This window comes from Onthophagus taurus, chromosome 10, assembly GCF_036711975.1.
Source record: "Onthophagus taurus isolate NC chromosome 10, IU_Otau_3.0, whole genome shotgun sequence".
Taxonomy (NCBI): domain Eukaryota; kingdom Metazoa; phylum Arthropoda; class Insecta; order Coleoptera; family Scarabaeidae; genus Onthophagus; species Onthophagus taurus.
Window position 1 is genome coordinate 6,450,959 of NC_091975.1, and position 17,617 is coordinate 6,468,575.

The 17,617-nt window shown below is 29.1% G+C and overlaps 1 protein-coding gene across 1 annotated transcript in view; it reads left to right on the forward strand.

Annotated features, from left to right (window-relative positions):
- The first annotated feature begins 14,213 nt into the window (after positions 1 to 14,213).
- Positions 14,214 to 17,617, forward strand: part of LOC111420770 (fasciclin 1) — a 42,209-nt gene continuing 38,805 nt past the window's right edge. Inside the window, exon 1 of the mRNA XM_071199142.1 lies at positions 14,214 to 14,434. Coding sequence (XP_071055243.1) covers positions 14,324 to 14,434 — 111 coding nt within the window. The 5' untranslated portion in view covers positions 14,214 to 14,323. The remainder of the gene's footprint in view (positions 14,435 to 17,617) is intronic.

A 17,617-nucleotide genomic window follows, 5' to 3' on the forward strand; every position in this document is an offset into this window, starting at 1 on the left:
ATTTGTGTAAATATTACTTTCGTTATTGTTATCGATTTTAACTCGTTTCAGTACTAATATTAAGGGACATAACAGATAATTATTAGCTCACATGCATCAAGTGACGTAAACAAGTGAGTCTTTGACAAGAACTCATTGAGAAGGCTTGTTTTTCATGGCACACTAGGCTAAATATCCATATATGTGTGCATTTTTCAAAAAACCCTAATTATCTCCTAAACTATTAATATTATGTATGGGCCATATGGGATATAAAAGATGTAGAATGAGACACCGAAGACGACTAAAAAATAAAATATGGGAGGTGCCATTTAAAAAAATGAAGTTATGGTACTTCCAAATTTTGGAAAGTTAACGTACCATAGTAAAGTGATCAAACGTTCTAGATCGTAGTTCTCGGCACCAAAACATACTCCATCATGTTGCTTAAGCATGTTCTCAATCCTAAATTGATATCCCAAAAATTGAGTGTTTTCTGATTTTTTGAACAAATGTCTGCTGGAGCAGATTTTTCTAGAAAAATTCGAATAACTCGAGAACGACCGAATCAAATTGCAAAAAGTAAAGTTATTTATAAACCTTGAAAACAGACAAATCCAAATATGTAAAAATATACAGGGTATTCCATTTAAAAAAATAAAGTTGGTGGCGACTTCCGGTATAACTGGAAGTGCAAGAAATCTGAAAATATTTTAGACGAAGAGATCGTAATTGATAATACTTAAGTCTGAATTCTCAAATTTTTATTTTCGCCAGAACCCCAGAAACGTCTAATGACCGGTCTCGCTGAGACACTCTGTATTTGTCTTCACGTCATTAGATAGAGATTGTTTTTCTGAATTCACTGATGTGTAATACATCCACTTTGAATGTAATTTTAGCAGAAAAAAGACACCTGTATATACAGGTTGTCGCACAAGAACACCGTAAGCTGTAACTCTGTCATTTACCTTCCGATTTTTATGAACGAGGCAACAAATGAAATGGTTTGATGAATGCTATGATTCATGCTACAAATAAATTTTTTTCAAGGCCATCTTCAATTTTAAGCGATTATCAACTTTTGATTTTCAAATTGCTCGGTATGTTTTTCTTCACGTTATGGGATAGAAATTGTTTTCTGAGCCCATTGATGTACAATACATTAACATTAATTGTAATTTTAGCAGAGAAAAACAATTAAAACATTTTCCGAACATTGTCTTAGTCACTTCTGTAATACTGCAGTGTGCCATGGAAAAAAATATTCAATGCCCAAGCAGTTGTAAATGATTGGTTTTTCATTTATCCCATGGCACACTACAGTATAACACAAGTGACTTTAAGAGAATGTTTAGAAACTATTTTAATGTTTTTCTATGCTATAATTTCAATTAATGTTGATGTATTGTACATTAATGGATTCAGAAAAAAAAACTCTATCCAATAGCGTGAAGAAAAACATACCGCAATTAGAAAATCAAATGTTGATAGTCTAGAAATTGCTAGATGGCGTTAGATAAAGCTAGAAATTGAAGATGGCGTTGGAAAAAGTTTATTTGTAGCATGAATCATAGTATTCATCAAACCATTTCATTTGATAGCTAGGTCATGAAAATTGGAAGGTAAATGACAGAGATACAGCTAGCGGCGTTCTTGTGTGGCAACCTGTATACAGGGTGATTTATAACATACGGAGCAGATTAAAAGAGCAAGTACTAGGGGCCAAACTGAAGATATTTTCTTAATAATGTTTTGACTACAACGTAATAATCACAAAGATATAGAGCATTAAAGTTGAATTAATTTGCCCAGCACCAATAATAAAATCTTTGTAATCTGCCATATTACGGCTATTTAAAAATTTGTTAAATCACTCAAAAACTGGTGTTTGTTTTTTGAGAACCGCTGATATAGTAGACGCCACGAGAGCTGGCAGTAAATCATCATTTTCCGCTCTTACAAATGCCATACGTAGTTCAAAAACCGCTAAAGAGTAATGTGTGTTAGAAAGAGATAGCATTAGTTTAATATGTCTGCTGTACAATTCAAATGGCCACGTCGAAAAAGTACGTCTGTTATTCTAAGGGATGTAACTCTATAAATATAACCTCAAATCGAAACGTCTTGTGAGCGTTGTCATGAATCTGTCAGTGTTTTCACAAGCCGAAAATATTTTCTTTGAAAGGAAAATCATTAAATAATATTTTTGACAATGTTTGACATATAACCTCCATTACTAACATAACCTACATTTAAATGTATGTGGTGAAATAATCTAAGTCGTACGTCCATATCTTGATTCATACCATTTCTAAGCGATCTGTCACTGCCAGCTCTCGTGGTTTCTACTATACCATGTTTTTATTGCTGTCAATCCAGTTGACTTGGTTACCTAGCAACGGACATGTCATTTAATTTTCATAATCAATGTCATTTAACGTCATAATTAAAATTTTTACTAATCAAAAAATACAATGGTAATGTACAGTAACGAAGAATACGTAGATATGCTTATTATTTATGGAGCTGCTGGAGAAAACGCTGCACACGCAAGACGTCTGTATTTAGAACGATATCCAAATCGACAGATCCCTTCTGAAAACACTTTTCTTCGGTTAATCCAGCGGGGAAGAGAGACAGGAAATTTGCAACCTAAGAAAGGTCTTGGTGGCGGTAGACTAAACAGACATGGAGTGAATGTGGAAGAAGAAATTCTAGAAATTGTGGAAGCGGATCGAAGCAAATTTCTCACCAACTCGAGGTATCCCAGAATTTTGTTTGGCGTACGTTGAAAAGTAACGGTTTACACCCCTATCATTTTCAAAAAGTGCAAGGACTGACTCCCGCTGACTATCCTTTGCGGTTGCAATTTTGCGAGTGGCTACTAAATCGTACCAACAGAGAAGCAGATTTTGCGGACAGTATACTGGTAACGGATGAATGCTGTTTTACCAGAAATGGTGTTCTAAATGTTCACAATTCCCATGTGTGGTCGGACGAAAATCCACACGTTATTCGTCAAGGCTCTTTTCAACAACGATTCAGAGTGAATCTATGGGCGGGAATTGTGAACAATACGTTAATAGGACCTTTCGAATTACCAGGAACTCTTAATGGAACTTCTTATTTACAGTTTTTACAAGAAAATCTGCCAGTACTCTTGGAAGATATTCCGCTTATGCAACGTGAGATGTGGTTTATGCACGACGGTTGTCCTGCACATTTTAGTCGTAATTTACGAGATTTCCTCGATAATGCTTTTCGGCAAAAATGGATTGGTCGAGGTGGACCTAATCCATGGCCATCACGTAGTCCCGATCTTAACCCATTGGACTTTTTTTATGGGGATTCATGAAGGATAGAGTACATGCCACCGAGGTTAATACAATCGACGAACTACGACATCGCATCACTGCCGCTACAGAGGACATACGTCCACGATTTCCACGAGTATCGTCGTGCGCAGTTGTGCGTCGAAATGCAAGGACAGCACTTTGAACATATGTTATAAAGAGATTATTATTATTATTGTTATTATGTTATTTTCTTCTCAAACTCTTCAGTTTGACCTCAAGTACTTACCCATTTAGTCTCCTCCGTATGTTATAAATCACCCTGTATACAGGTGTCTTTTCTCTACTAAAATTATATTCAAAATGGATGTATTGTACATCTGTGGATTCAGAAAAACAATCTCTATCCAATGACGTAAAGAAAAATATATAGAGCAATTTGAAAAGCAAAAGTTAATAATCGCTTAAAATTGAAGACGGCCTTGGAAAAAATTTATTTGTAGCATGAATCATAGTATTCATGAAACCATTTCATTTGATAACCCGCTCATGAAAATCGGAATGTAAATGACAGAGTTACAGCTTCGGACGTTTTTTGTGTGACACCCTGTATGAGAAAAATTAATAAATAAAATGTTAAGTTAATCAATTTTGCCAACTGTTCCACACTTCTAAAGACGATAGATTTCAGTATTCGTTGATATGCAAACTTCTATACACTGCCACGTGGTGGAATCCTCTCAATTTGATTGAAAATGCATAACAACTCATGTTTAGCAACACATGCTGAAAGGAGAAGATTTAGAAAGTTGCAGCTATGTAGTTGTATCTATATAGGACGGAAGACTTCTGTACAAACTAGATAAGTTATAAATATCATTCTAATAGAGTTTGTATGCCATAACAACAATTTTTTAAATGTTATAGGATCACAAAATTGTTTTTCAAATCAAACGGAACGTGAAATCAACCCAACCCAACCCAATATACATTAAAATTGAATTTGTGGATGCTCTTGGGTGGAACTCACAGTTTCATTGAAGACACATAGCAATTGATGGTTAGCAACGTATTGATGAAAAGGAGCAGAGAGTAACATGCCACCTATCAAGATGACATCACGCGGTAATTACTTCTTTTCGGCAATTGCATTTAATGTATTTCTGTTTCGGGCATATAAACCAGTACTCAATCGTTAATTAACAGGATAAAGATATCTCTGATCATCAACAAAGCCTTCCCACATGAAATTGATGGTGATTGTTACTTATGATATTGGGATCATCATTTTAAGACACTTTAACGTACTTGTTTGTTCTTCGATTCTCGCAATATCTATTCCAAAAAATCAATCGGGACGTAACCGAACATTTTCCTTTTCATCTTCATTAACCATAGTTTTAGAGACGTCTTGTGATGAGATATCACTTCAATTAAGATTGGTGTAGTGTAGATAAGATTTTGTTTTATTTTTAACTTTTCTTCAACAACAAAATGAGCTCAACTGATTCATTTTATGTTTAATCTGCCATACCCCGCTGAAGTTATTCGTGTTTTTGCTCCACCTTTTTCTGGATCGAATTTGCTAATTTGTTCCCCCTCCTTTTTATATCGACAACATAAATTACAAGTCAATTGGGATCGAATCGAAACTTCTCCGAAATAAAACACAATTAGATTTGTAGTTGGTACATCAAATAAATACTTTGGGAGATTGTGTATTTGTTAGAATCCCTTGGGGAGTGTCAATTCTGTATATATACAGGGTGTCTCACGTAACTGGTTCGTTAGAACTTTTTTAGGTTCTAGTATTCGTACAGTTTTGAAATTTTGGTAGTATGGGTTGTTCAGTCGCAACTTTCGATCTAAAATATTTTCAAGATGGCTGCCACTTCCAGTCTACCGGATGTAGACCATAACTTCGCTATTTTAAATGGAATGCTATAGTTTTTATTACACAGTTTAATTGTACGTAAAAAAATATGTTGACTTTCATAAAAGTTATTGGTACCTAGCGTTTTTCGTTTTGGAGTTATTTTGATTTTAAGTTTTTTTTTTCAAATTTCACCATGCACTTTAAAACCCTATATCCCAGCCAACGTTCATTCAAAAAAGCTCTAAATTAGCACGATTACCCGTCAGATGCTCTCAAATAGATTGTCATATATTGTATCAGAGTATCTTATACAGGTGGTCAAAAATTGAATTACCGTTTCTCCATATTTAATGGGGAGAAAGTCGAAAATTTTAAATGGAACGGCCTATATTTTATTAGCCTACACGAAAGGGAATATAATTCTCTACAATTTATCTATAAACATTCCTATACTTATTTATTGTAGTTTCTCTCATATTCGTAAATTTATCAAAACATGCAGAAAATGCAGGAAACCGTTTGTATTTTTATTAGAAGGCCATAACATTTTGACAGTTTTTTGTTTAATTTATTTCTATTATTATTTGTACTATTAACTACGATTGATAATCTTTTAATTTACTAGCTTTTACTGATCAAAAATAACAAACAGAAGATCAAATAAATGAAACTATTAAAACAAAAAGTTAATGACAAAAATTAGATTTGAATAAAAATATAAATAAATTTGTTATTAAATTGAATTTGGAAATGCAATAAAATACGTTAAATTATTTATTTCGTTGTCTTCATCACTGGTGACCGGAAATGTGCGATTTCTTTTGGTCTCGATATATCCAGAACTAATAGATTCATTATCAATTTTTTGAAATTTTTCCTCGTGATGGTCGTTAGGTTGGGTTGGGTTGGTTTACCTAACTTTTAACTAATGGCAACAATAATACAAACATGGACCAAAAACTGTCAACATTCCATATCTTTCTAATAAAAAAACCTGCATTTCATGCATGTTTTAATAAATACCGCAATATGAGGCAAACTACAATAAATAGGTATGGGAATGTGTATAGGTAATTTGTAGAGAATTAAATTCTCTTCCTGATAGCCTAAAAAAATATGGGGCGTTCCATTTAAAATATTCGATTTTCTCGCCATTGAATATATTCAATTTTTGACCATCCTGTATAAGATACTCCGATACAACAAATGGCAATCTATTTGACAACATCTGAAGAGTAATCATGCCTAAGTAGATCTTTTTTGAATGAACTTTGGCTGAGATATGGAGTTTTAAAGAGCATGTTGAAATTTACCAAAAAAAGTTTAAAACCAAAATAACTCGAAAACAAAAAACGCTAGGTACCAATAACTTTTATGAAAGTCAACCTATTTTTTTACGTACAATTAAACTGTGTAATAAAAACTATAGCATTCCATTTAAAATAGCGAAGTTATGGTCTACTTCCGGTAGACCGGAAGTGGCGGCCATCTTGAAAATATTTTAGATCGAAAGTTCCGAATGAACAACCCATGCTACCAAAATTTTAAACCTCTACGAATAATGGAACCTAAAAAAGTTCTAACGAACCAGTTACGTGAGACACCCCGTATATTAGTATCTCTCTGTTGATGTCTTAATCAATGAAATTAAGTGGTGAAAATCGTTCTGATCTGGTTTCAAGAGATGTATTAATGTTCAAAATGTAGGGCAAATTGATGTGGTGGTTTGTACACGATCATCGTCCTTTAACTGACCGATTTAGACACTTTTAAGAGAGAGAAAGAATTCAAATTTTCCCATTAACACCGAATAACTTTGCATGTTGATGCATTTATTGATGTTTTTTCGCGAGATTTATTCGGCGAAAATACTGAGTTGTGATTTTATTCATTCTTCGTTCTATGGTGTGTTAAATAGATTGCTCGAGGTTCAAGCAGTTTTAAAAACGTTGAAATTGTTACAAAACCGTCTTCATAAAGTTAGATTGAGATTTTATTCAATCTTTCTTCAAAAACTGTATCAATTTTGTGTAAATTACATTAATCTATATAAAACCCGTATCCCCCCAAAAAGTTAAAAAAAGTTTTCACCCCACTGACCTATTTTTGGCAATCGGATTCGGACGCAAACAGCTAGGCGAGGGGATGTAGGGAAGACGATCGATTCGGTTGGGGATAGAGGGGGTTAAAACGGGGGACAGACGGGACGGCGCCAGGTACGACTCGAGAGCGGCGCCCCTCAGACGCCCCTCATTCCGTGCTGCTTTCGCGCCCCGACGCCCTTATGTACGCTTTGGTTACTTACGGGCGGCGGGTTCATTGATCGCAAAAAGATCGAAAGGTATCGGTTTCGGTCAAATAAACTCCCCCTAGAAAGGGGGAATAAAAAAAGTTGTTAAAAAAAAATTAAAAAATATATAAATTCGATTTATGGAAAACAATAAATAAATCCCGCGCAATAAATAAAGCAATAATAACTCTCGCGTTATTCGAATAATTACCAATACTACTAAAATAATTTAATTCCGTTGCGAATTATTATTCCAATATCAATAAATTTGTAAAGTTGATACAATTTTTTTTTAAATAATATTTATAAAAGTCATCTAATAATTATTTATTAATATGTTCATTATTACTTTGAAAATTGTTAATTCATGTTGGAGAAATTATTGTTCATTTATTACAGAATGGGAACGTTAATGTTTCCGCGGTTTCAATATATCCATTATGAAATAGTCGTTACTAATATTTTTTGCCATAAATAACGTAAATATCCAAATTGAAATTATTTGTCAAACTTATACGGGTTTATATTTATTATTTTATTATTCGCCCAAACGCGAATATTGTTTATGGTTTTTGGTTGAAAACAATAATTATTGTGGAAATGTTTTCGTTAGTTATCCAAATGTATTTTCCTCTTTGTTGGTAAAACAACCATCGTAAATGTACAACATCGGGTGCAAATTAAATAGCAGAAGCTATTTAACTTTAATAACTGTTCGGTAACCGAACACCACCCTTAGATGAGAATATCCGATATTACGGATGATATATTGTTTTGAATTTACATTTCCCAACACCAAAGTTTACAAACACAAATAAATATTCACCAAACCTATATTTTCAACAAATTTTCGTCCACATTATTTATTTTTTAGTATACTTTAAAGATTTATTATTTCCAGTAATCATTTATTTTATATCAACGAATTTGTAATTTGGTAATTAAACGTTAAAACGTTGTATATCACATCCGGTAAATGGTACACAATCAAATAATATAATTAACCTCGTTAATTGCATACGAGTTGTCTTTAAAATCGAAATAATGTCGATTTGGTATTTAATTATCACTGTTCAATATGTGGTAATGTAAATACTAAACGTGTTTGAGCTTATTTTAAAAAATGTTAGTCAATTATAATTATACGAATTACACAATGCTCAATATATTTGATTATTGGTAGGAATTTATTTATTACACAAAAAATAATATCTTAAAAACTAAAAGATATTTTGAAAAGTCGTGTTTTTCATTGGAAAGCTCATAATTTGTATAACAAATGCTGACAATTTCATAATGATTTATTCAAATTCCAATTTATTATGATTTTTTGAAAATAAGTGTTTATTTCGTAAAATGAGAAATGCCGTATTATGTTTAAAAATTAATATCTCAAAAATTAAAAGATATTTTGAAAAGCCGTGTCTTTTATTGGAAAGCTCATAATTTGTATAACAAATGCTGAGAATTTCATAATGATTTATTGAAGTTCCAATTTATTATGATTTTTTGAAAATAAGTGTTCATTTCGAAAAATGAGAAAATGCCATATTATGCTTAAAAATTAATATCTCAAAAATTAAAAGATATTTTGAAAAGCCGTGTCTTCCATTTTGAAGCTCATAACTTGTATAACAAATGCTGAAAATTTCATAATGATTTATTGAAGTTCTAATTAATTATGATTTTTTGAAGATGAACGAAAATAGTTGTCTGCCTCGAAAAACGAGAAAACGCGTTTTGTTTAAGAATTAATATCTCAAAAACTAAAAGATATTTTGAAAAGCCGTGTCTTTCATTGGAAAGCTCATAATTTGTATAACAAATGCTGAGAATTTCATAATGATTTATTCAAAGTCCCATTTATTATGATTTTTTGAAAATAAGTGTTCATTTCGAAAAATGAGAAAATGCCATACTATGTTTAAAAATTAATATCTCAAAAATTAAAAGATATTTTGAAAAGCCGTGTCTTTTATATGAAAGCTCATAATTTGTATAACAAATGCTGAGAATTTCATAATGATTTATTCAAATTCCAATTTATTATGATTTTTTGAAAATAAGTGTTTATTTCGAAAAATGAGAAAATGCCTTATTATGTTTAAAAATTAATATCTCAAAAACTAAAAGATATTTTGAAAAGCCGTGTCTTTTATATGAAAGCTCATAATTTGTATAACAAATGCTGAGAATTTCATAATGATTTATTCAAATTCCAATTTATTATGATTTTTTGAAAATAAGTGTTTATTTCGAAAAATGAGAAAATGCCATATTATGCTTAAAAATTAATATCTCAAAAATTAAAAGATATTTTGAAAAGATGTGTCTTTCATTGGAAAGCTCATAATTTGTATAACCAATGCTGAGAATTTCATAATGATTTATTCAAAGTCCAATTTATTATGATTTTTTGAAAATAAATGTTTATTTCGAAAAATGAGAAAATGCCTTATTATGTTTAAAAATTAATATCTCAAAAACTAAAAGATATTTTGAAAAGCCGTGTCTTTTATATGAAAGCTCATAATTTGTATAACAAATGCTGAGAATTTCATAATGATTTATTGAAGTTCCAATTTATTATGATTTTTTGAAAATAAGTGTTCATTTCGAAAAATGAGAAAATGCCATATTATGCTTAAAAATTAATATCTCAAAAATTAAAAGATATTTTGAAAAGATGTGTCTTTCATTGGAAAGCTCATAATTTGTATAACAAATGCTGACAATTTCATAATGATTTATTCAAATTCCAATTTATTATGATTTTTTGAAAATAAGTGTTTATTTCGAAAAATGAGAAAATGCCTTATTATGTTTAAAAATTAATATCTCAAAAACTAAAAGATATTTTGAAAAGCCGTGTCTTTTATATGAAAGCTCATAATTTGCATAACAAATGCTAAGAATTTCATAATGATTTATTGAAGTTCTAATTAATTATGATTTTTTGAAGATGAACGAAAATATTTGTCTGCCTCGAAAAACGAGAAAACGCGTTTTGTTTAAGAATTAATATCTCAAAAACTAAAAGATATTTTGAAAAGCCGTGTCTTTCATTGGAAAGCTCATAAGTTGTATAACAAATGCTGAGAATTTCATAATGATTTATTCAAATTCCAATTTGTTATGATTTTTTGAAAATAAGTGTTTATTTCGAAAAATGAGAAAATGCCTTATTATGTTTAAAAATTAATATCTCAAAAATTAAAAGATATTTTGAAAAGCCGTGTGTTTTATATGAAAGCTCATAATTTGTATAACAAATGCTAAGAATTTCATAATGATTTATTGAAGTTCTAATTAATTATGATTTTTTGAAGATGAGCGAAAATAGTTGTCTGCCTCGAAAAACGAGAAAACGCGTTTTGTTTAAGAATTAATATCTCAAAAACTAAAAGATATTTTGAAAAGCCGTGTCTTTCATTGGAAAGCTCATAATTTGTATAACAAATGCTCACAATTTCATAATGATTTATTCAAAGTCCAATTTATTATGATTTTTTGAAAATAAGTGTTCATTTCGAAAAATGAGAAAATGCCATATTATGTTTAAAAATTAATATCTCAAAAATTAAAAGATATTTTGAAAAGCCGTGTCTTTCATAGGAAAGCTCATAATTTGTATAACAAATGCTGAGAATTTCATAATGATTTATTGAAGTTCCAATTTATTATGATTTTTTGAAAATAAGTGTTTATTTCGAAAAATGAGAAAATGCCATATTATGTTTAAAAATTAATATCTCAAAAATTAAAAGATATTTTGAAAAGCCGTGTGTTTTATATGAAAGCTCATAATTTGTATAACAAATGCTAAGAATTTCATAATGATTTATTGAAGTTCTAATTAATTATGATTTTTTGAAGATGAGCGAAAATAGTTGTCTGCCTCGAAAAACGAGAAAACACGTTTTGTTTAAGAATTAATATCTCAAAAACTAAAAGATATTTTGAAAAGCCGTGTCTTTCATTGGAAAGCTCATAATTTGTATAACAAATGCTCACAATTTCATAATGATTTATTCAAAGTCCAATTTATTATGATTTTTTGAAAATAAGTGTTCATTTCGAAAAATGAGAAAATGCCATATTATGTTTAAAAATTAATATCTCAAAAATTAAAAGATATTTTGAAAAGCCGTGTCTTTCATAGGAAAGCTCATAATTTGTATAACAAATGCTGAGAATTTCATAATGATTTATTGAAGTTCCAATTTATTATGATTTTTTGAAAATAAGTGTTTATTTCGAAAAATGAGAAAATGCCATATTATGTTTAAAAATTAATATCTCAAAAATTAAAAGATATTTTGAAAAGCCGTGTGTTTTATATGAAAGCTCATAATTTGTATAACAAATGCTAAGAATTTCATAATGATTTATTGAAGTTCTAATTAATTATGATTTTTTGAAGATGAGCGAAAATAGTTGTCTGCCTCGAAAAACGAGAAAACACGTTTTGTTTAAGAATTAATATCTCAAAAACTAAAAGATATTTTGAAAAGCCGTGTCTTTCATTGGAAAGCTCATAATTTGTATAACAAATGCTCACAATTTCATAATGATTTATTCAAAGTCCAATTTATTATGATTTTTTGAAAATAAGTGTTCATTTCGAAAAATGAGAAAATGCCATATTATGTTTAAAAATTAATATCTCAAAAATTAAAAGATATTTTGAAAAGCCGTGTCTTTCATAGGAAAGCTCATAATTTGTATAACAAATGCTGAGAATTTCATAATGATTTATTGAAGTTCCAATTTATTATGATTTTTTGAAAATAAGTGTTTATTTCGAAAAATGAGAAAATGCCATATTATGTTTAAAAATTAATATCTCAAAAATTAAAAGATATTTTGAAAAGCCGTGTGTTTTATATGAAAGCTCATAATTTGTATAACAAATGCTAAGAATTTCATAATGATTTATTGAAGTTCTAATTAATTATGATTTTTTGAAGATGAGCGAAAATAGTTGTCTGCCTCGAAAAACGAGAAAACGCGTTTTGTTTAAGAATTAATATCTCAAAAACTAAAAGATATTTTGAAAAGCCGTGTCTTTCATTGGAAAGCTCATAATTTGTATAACAAATGCTCACAATTTCATAATGATTTATTCAAAGTCCAATTTATTATGATTTTTTGAAAATAAGTGTTCATTTCGAAAAATGAGAAAATGCCATATTATGTTTAAAAATTAATATCTCAAAAATTAAAAGATATTTTGAAAAGCCGTGTCTTTCATAGGAAAGCTCATAATTTGTATAACAAATGCTGAGAATTTCATAATGATTTATTGAAGTTCCAATTTATTATGATTTTTTGAAAATAAGTGTTTATTTCGAAAAATGAGAAAATGCCATATTATGTTTAAAAATTAATATCTCAAAAATTAAAAGATATTTTGAAAAGCCGTGTGTTTTATATGAAAGCTCATAATTTGTATAACAAATGCTAAGAATTTCATAATGATTTATTGAAGTTCTAATTAATTATGATTTTTTGAAGATGAGCGAAAATAGTTGTCGGCCTCGAAAAACGAGAAAACGCGTTTTGTTTAAGAATTAATATCTCAAAAACTAAAAGATATTTTGAAAAGCCGTGTCTTTCATTGGAAAGCTCATAATTTGTATAACAAATGCTGAGAATTTCATAATGATTTATTGAAGTTTCAATTTATTATGATTTTTTCAAAATAAGTGTTTATTTCGAAAAATGAGATAATGCCTTAGTATGTTTAAAAATTAATATCTCAAAAACTAAAAGATATTTTGAAAAGCCGTGTCTTTCATTGGAAAGCTCATAATTTGTATAACAAATGCTGAGAATTTCATAATGATTTATTCAAATTCCAATTTATTATGATTTTTTGAAAATAAGTGTTTATTTCGAAAAATGAGAAAATGCCATATTATGCTTAAAAATTAATATCTCAAAAATTAAAAGATATTTTGAAAAGCCGTGTGTTTTATATGAAAGCTCATAATTTGTATAACAAATGCTAAGAATTTCATAATGATTTATTGAAGTTCTAATTAATTATGATTTTTTGAAAATAAGTGTTTATTTCGAAAAATGAGAAAATGCCTTATGTTTAAAAATTAATATCTCAAAAACTAAAAGATATTTTGAAAAGCCGTGTCTTTCATAGCAAAGGTCATAATTTGTATAACAAATGCTGAAAATTTTATAATGATTCATAGAAATTCCAATTTATTATGATTTTGTGAAAATAGTTGCTTAACCTGAAAACTGTAAATATGCGATCTGCTCTTTTCTAGCCATAACGTAGGTGCTTTGGAATTCAAATTGAAGCTTTCATTAGCATTCCAAGTAGAACCCCCAAACATCTTATTAGTAAGTTGTCTTCAGATAGATTTTCATAAATCGCTCTTACGTTTAGCCAAGGTTATTTCACGCATACAATAGGTATAGGCACCATCTACACACACAAGTATTGACACGCTATAAAATATGGTGAATAATTACAACCATACTCCAATATGCCGCACATAATTGCAGGCTCATACATATTCAAGTTTACTTGCATAAATACTCACCTGGCGTAAAATATGTTTACTTATCTAGATCAGCTTTCATTACATAAGATACAACAATAATACATCCCATCTTTTTTCTTTAATCCTAGGTTTTTCTCTTTAGATTTTCTGTCAAATTTCGCGACGAAGCGCAAAGCTTTTCGAGTAGAGACACGAAGAGTGGGAGGAATCGCTCTTCAGTACGTTATTTCCCCTTCAGTTTGCCGTTGGCCGAGTCCTAGCAAGGGTCGATGTAACTACTTCTATCGTTTTAAAGATTTTAAATTTGAAAAATTTCGTAACGCGCGAGGCGAAATTAATTTGATTAATAATAATGGGTAGTTTTAGTGATAGACTAATCTTCTTATGGTTGTGTTTTGTTTCCTTTACTGACGCGACGTCAACTATCGAACAAAAATTACGTGAAGATCCCGACTTATCAGAGGTAAATTAATAGATTTTTATAAGTTATATTTGTATTAAAAATAACTAAGAGGATGTTGATGAAAGAAACTAAATAAGAAAGTAAATTAAGGCTATACAACTCTCCGTCATATTTTCTTTTGTAAGTAATGACCCTAGAAGACTAAAATTACGCCTTATTATGTCATCAAAGCATATCTTCACGAGAACTTGTAATCAGTGGTTGAGATCCATTTCCGACTCGAATTTATTTATTTTTTTACATAAAATTACGTAATAAAAAACCACAACATATTTCTTTAAAATATACTTAAAGAAAAATAAAATAATTTCAGAAAAAAAAATTTTGTAATCAATAAATTTTTAAATGAGTTTAGTTATCGAGAAACCTGGTTTCTGAACTTGGAACATAAACTCTCTGAAATGTGGCACAAAAGCCAGGGCGATAATGGGGTCTGGACGGCTTTGTTGTCCACTAAATTGATCAATTATGTTGTACCATTTGAATAGTGGCAGTTCTATAATGAAACTCATACGAAATTCAATAGGGTTGTAACAAGTTCGTGTTCCCTTTTAACTTATAAATTGTTTTAAATTAAAAACAAAATTCGTTTAATTTGCAATCTCAAAATTTCATTCAAACTTAAAAAAAGTGATAAAATGAATGTGTCGATTAAAAATATACCGAAAATGGTAGCAAAAATGTTAAAATTCGTTATCTACATTAAAAATCCTTTAAAATGACACCAAACACGATTGGTTTATCTTAAAAACAACCGATATGCGACTTTTTCAAGATGGCGTCTAAATTTTTTTAGGTTAATTTAGGTTATCTTTGTCATTATTAATGATAACCCCTTCGTGTTTGTACTTATTTTAAAGGATTTTTCATTTCATACACGATTTTGTTAATAAAAACAATTTTTAAGTTATAAATAACAAAAAATGACGTTACAGTAAAAAAAAAGGTTAGGTTAGAGTATGTAAAAGTTAAAATTTCGTAATCTATATTTAAAATCCTTTGATATGACACCAAACACGATTGGTTTATTTTAAAAACAACCGATATGCGACTTTTTTAAGATGGCGTCTAAATTTTTTTAGGTTAATTTAGGTTATCTTGGCCATTTTTAATGATAACCCCCTCGTGTTTGTACTTATTTTAAAGGATTTTTCATTTCATACACGATTTTGTTAATAAAAACAATTTTTAAGTTATAAATAACAAAAAATGACGTTACAGTAAAAAAAAAGGTTAGGTTAGAGTATGTAAAAGTTAAAATTTCGTAATCTATATTTAAAATCCTTTGATATGACACCAAACACGATTGGTTTATCTTAAAAACAACCGATATGCGACTTTTTCAAGATGGCGTCTAAATTTTTTTAGGTTAATTTAGGTTATCTTTGCCATTTTTAATGATAACCCCCTCGTGTTTGTACTTATTTTAAAGGATTTTTCATTTCATACATGATTTTGTTAATAAAAACAATTTTTAAGTTATAAATAACGAAAAATGACGTTAAAGTAAAAAAAAAAGTTAGGTTAGAGTATGTAAAAGTTAAAATTTCGCAATCTATATTTAAAATCCTTTTATATGACACCAAACACGATTAATTTATCTTTAATGCGATTTTTTCAAAATGGCCTCTAAATTTTTCTAGGTTAATTTAGGTTATCTTTGCCATTTTTAATGATAACCCCCTCGTGTTTGTACTTATTTTAAAGGATTTTTCATTTCCTACACGATTTTATTAATAAAAACAATTTTTAAGTTATAAATAACGAAAAATGACGTTAAAGTAAAAAAAAAGTTAGGTTAAAGTATGTAAAAGTTAAAATTTCGTAATCTATATTTAAAATCCTTTGATATGACACCAAACACGATTGGTTTATCTTAAAAACAACCGAGATGCGACCTTTTTAAGATGGCGTCTAAATTTTTTTTAGGTTAATTTAGGTTATCTTTGCCATTTTTAAAGATAACCCCTTCGTGTTTGTACTTATTTTAAAGGATTTTTCATTTCATACACGATTTTGTTAAAAAAAACAATTTTTAGGTTATAAATAACAAAAAATGACGTTACAGTAAAAAAAAAAGTTAGGTTAAAGTATGTAAAAGTTAGAATTTCGTAATCTATATTTAAAATCCTTTGATATGACACCAAACACGATTGGTTTATCTTAAAAACAACCGATATGCGACTTTTTCAAGATGGCGTTTAAATTTTTTTAGGTTAATTTAGGTTATCTTTGCCATTTTTAATGATAACACCCTCGTGTTTGTACTTATTTTAAAGGATTTTTTATTTCATACACAATTTTGTTAATAAAAACAATTTTTAAGTTATAAATAACAAAAAATGACGTTAGAGTAAAAAAAAAGTTAGGTTAAAGTATGTAAAAGTTAAAATTTCGTAATCTATATTTAAAATCCTTTGATATGACACCAAACACGATTGATTTATCTTAATTGCGATTTTTTCAAAATGGCCTCTAAATTTTTCTAGGTTAATTTAGGTTATCTTTGCCATTTTTAATGATAACCCCCTCGTGTTTGTACTTATTTTAAAGGATTTTTCATTTCCTACACGATTTTATTAATAAAAACAATTTTTAAGTTATAAATAACGAAAAATGACGTTAAAGTAAAAAAAAAGTTAGGTTAGAGTATGTAAAAGTTAAAATTTCGTAATCTATATTTAAAATTCTTTTATATGACACCAAACACGATTAATTTATCTTTAATGCGATTTTTTCAAAATGGCCTCTAAATTTTTCTAGGTTAATTTAGGTTATCTTGGCCATTTTTAATGATAACCCCTTCGTGTTTGTACTTATTTTAAAGGATTTTTCATTTCATACACGATTTTGTTAATAAAAACAATTTTTAAGTTATAAATAACAAAAAATGACGTTACAGTAAAAAAAAAGGTTAGGTTAGAGTATGTAAAAGTTAAAATTTCGTAATCTATATTTAAAATCCTTTGATATGACACCAAACACGATTGGTTTATCTTAAAAACAACCGATATGCGACTTTTTCAAGATGGCGTCTAAATTTTTTTAGGTTAATTTAGGTTATCTTGGCCATTTTTAATGATAACCCCTTCGTGTTTGTACTTATTTTAAAGGATTTTTCGTTTCATACACGATTTTGTTAATAAAAACAATTTTTAAGTTATAAATAACAAAAAATGACGT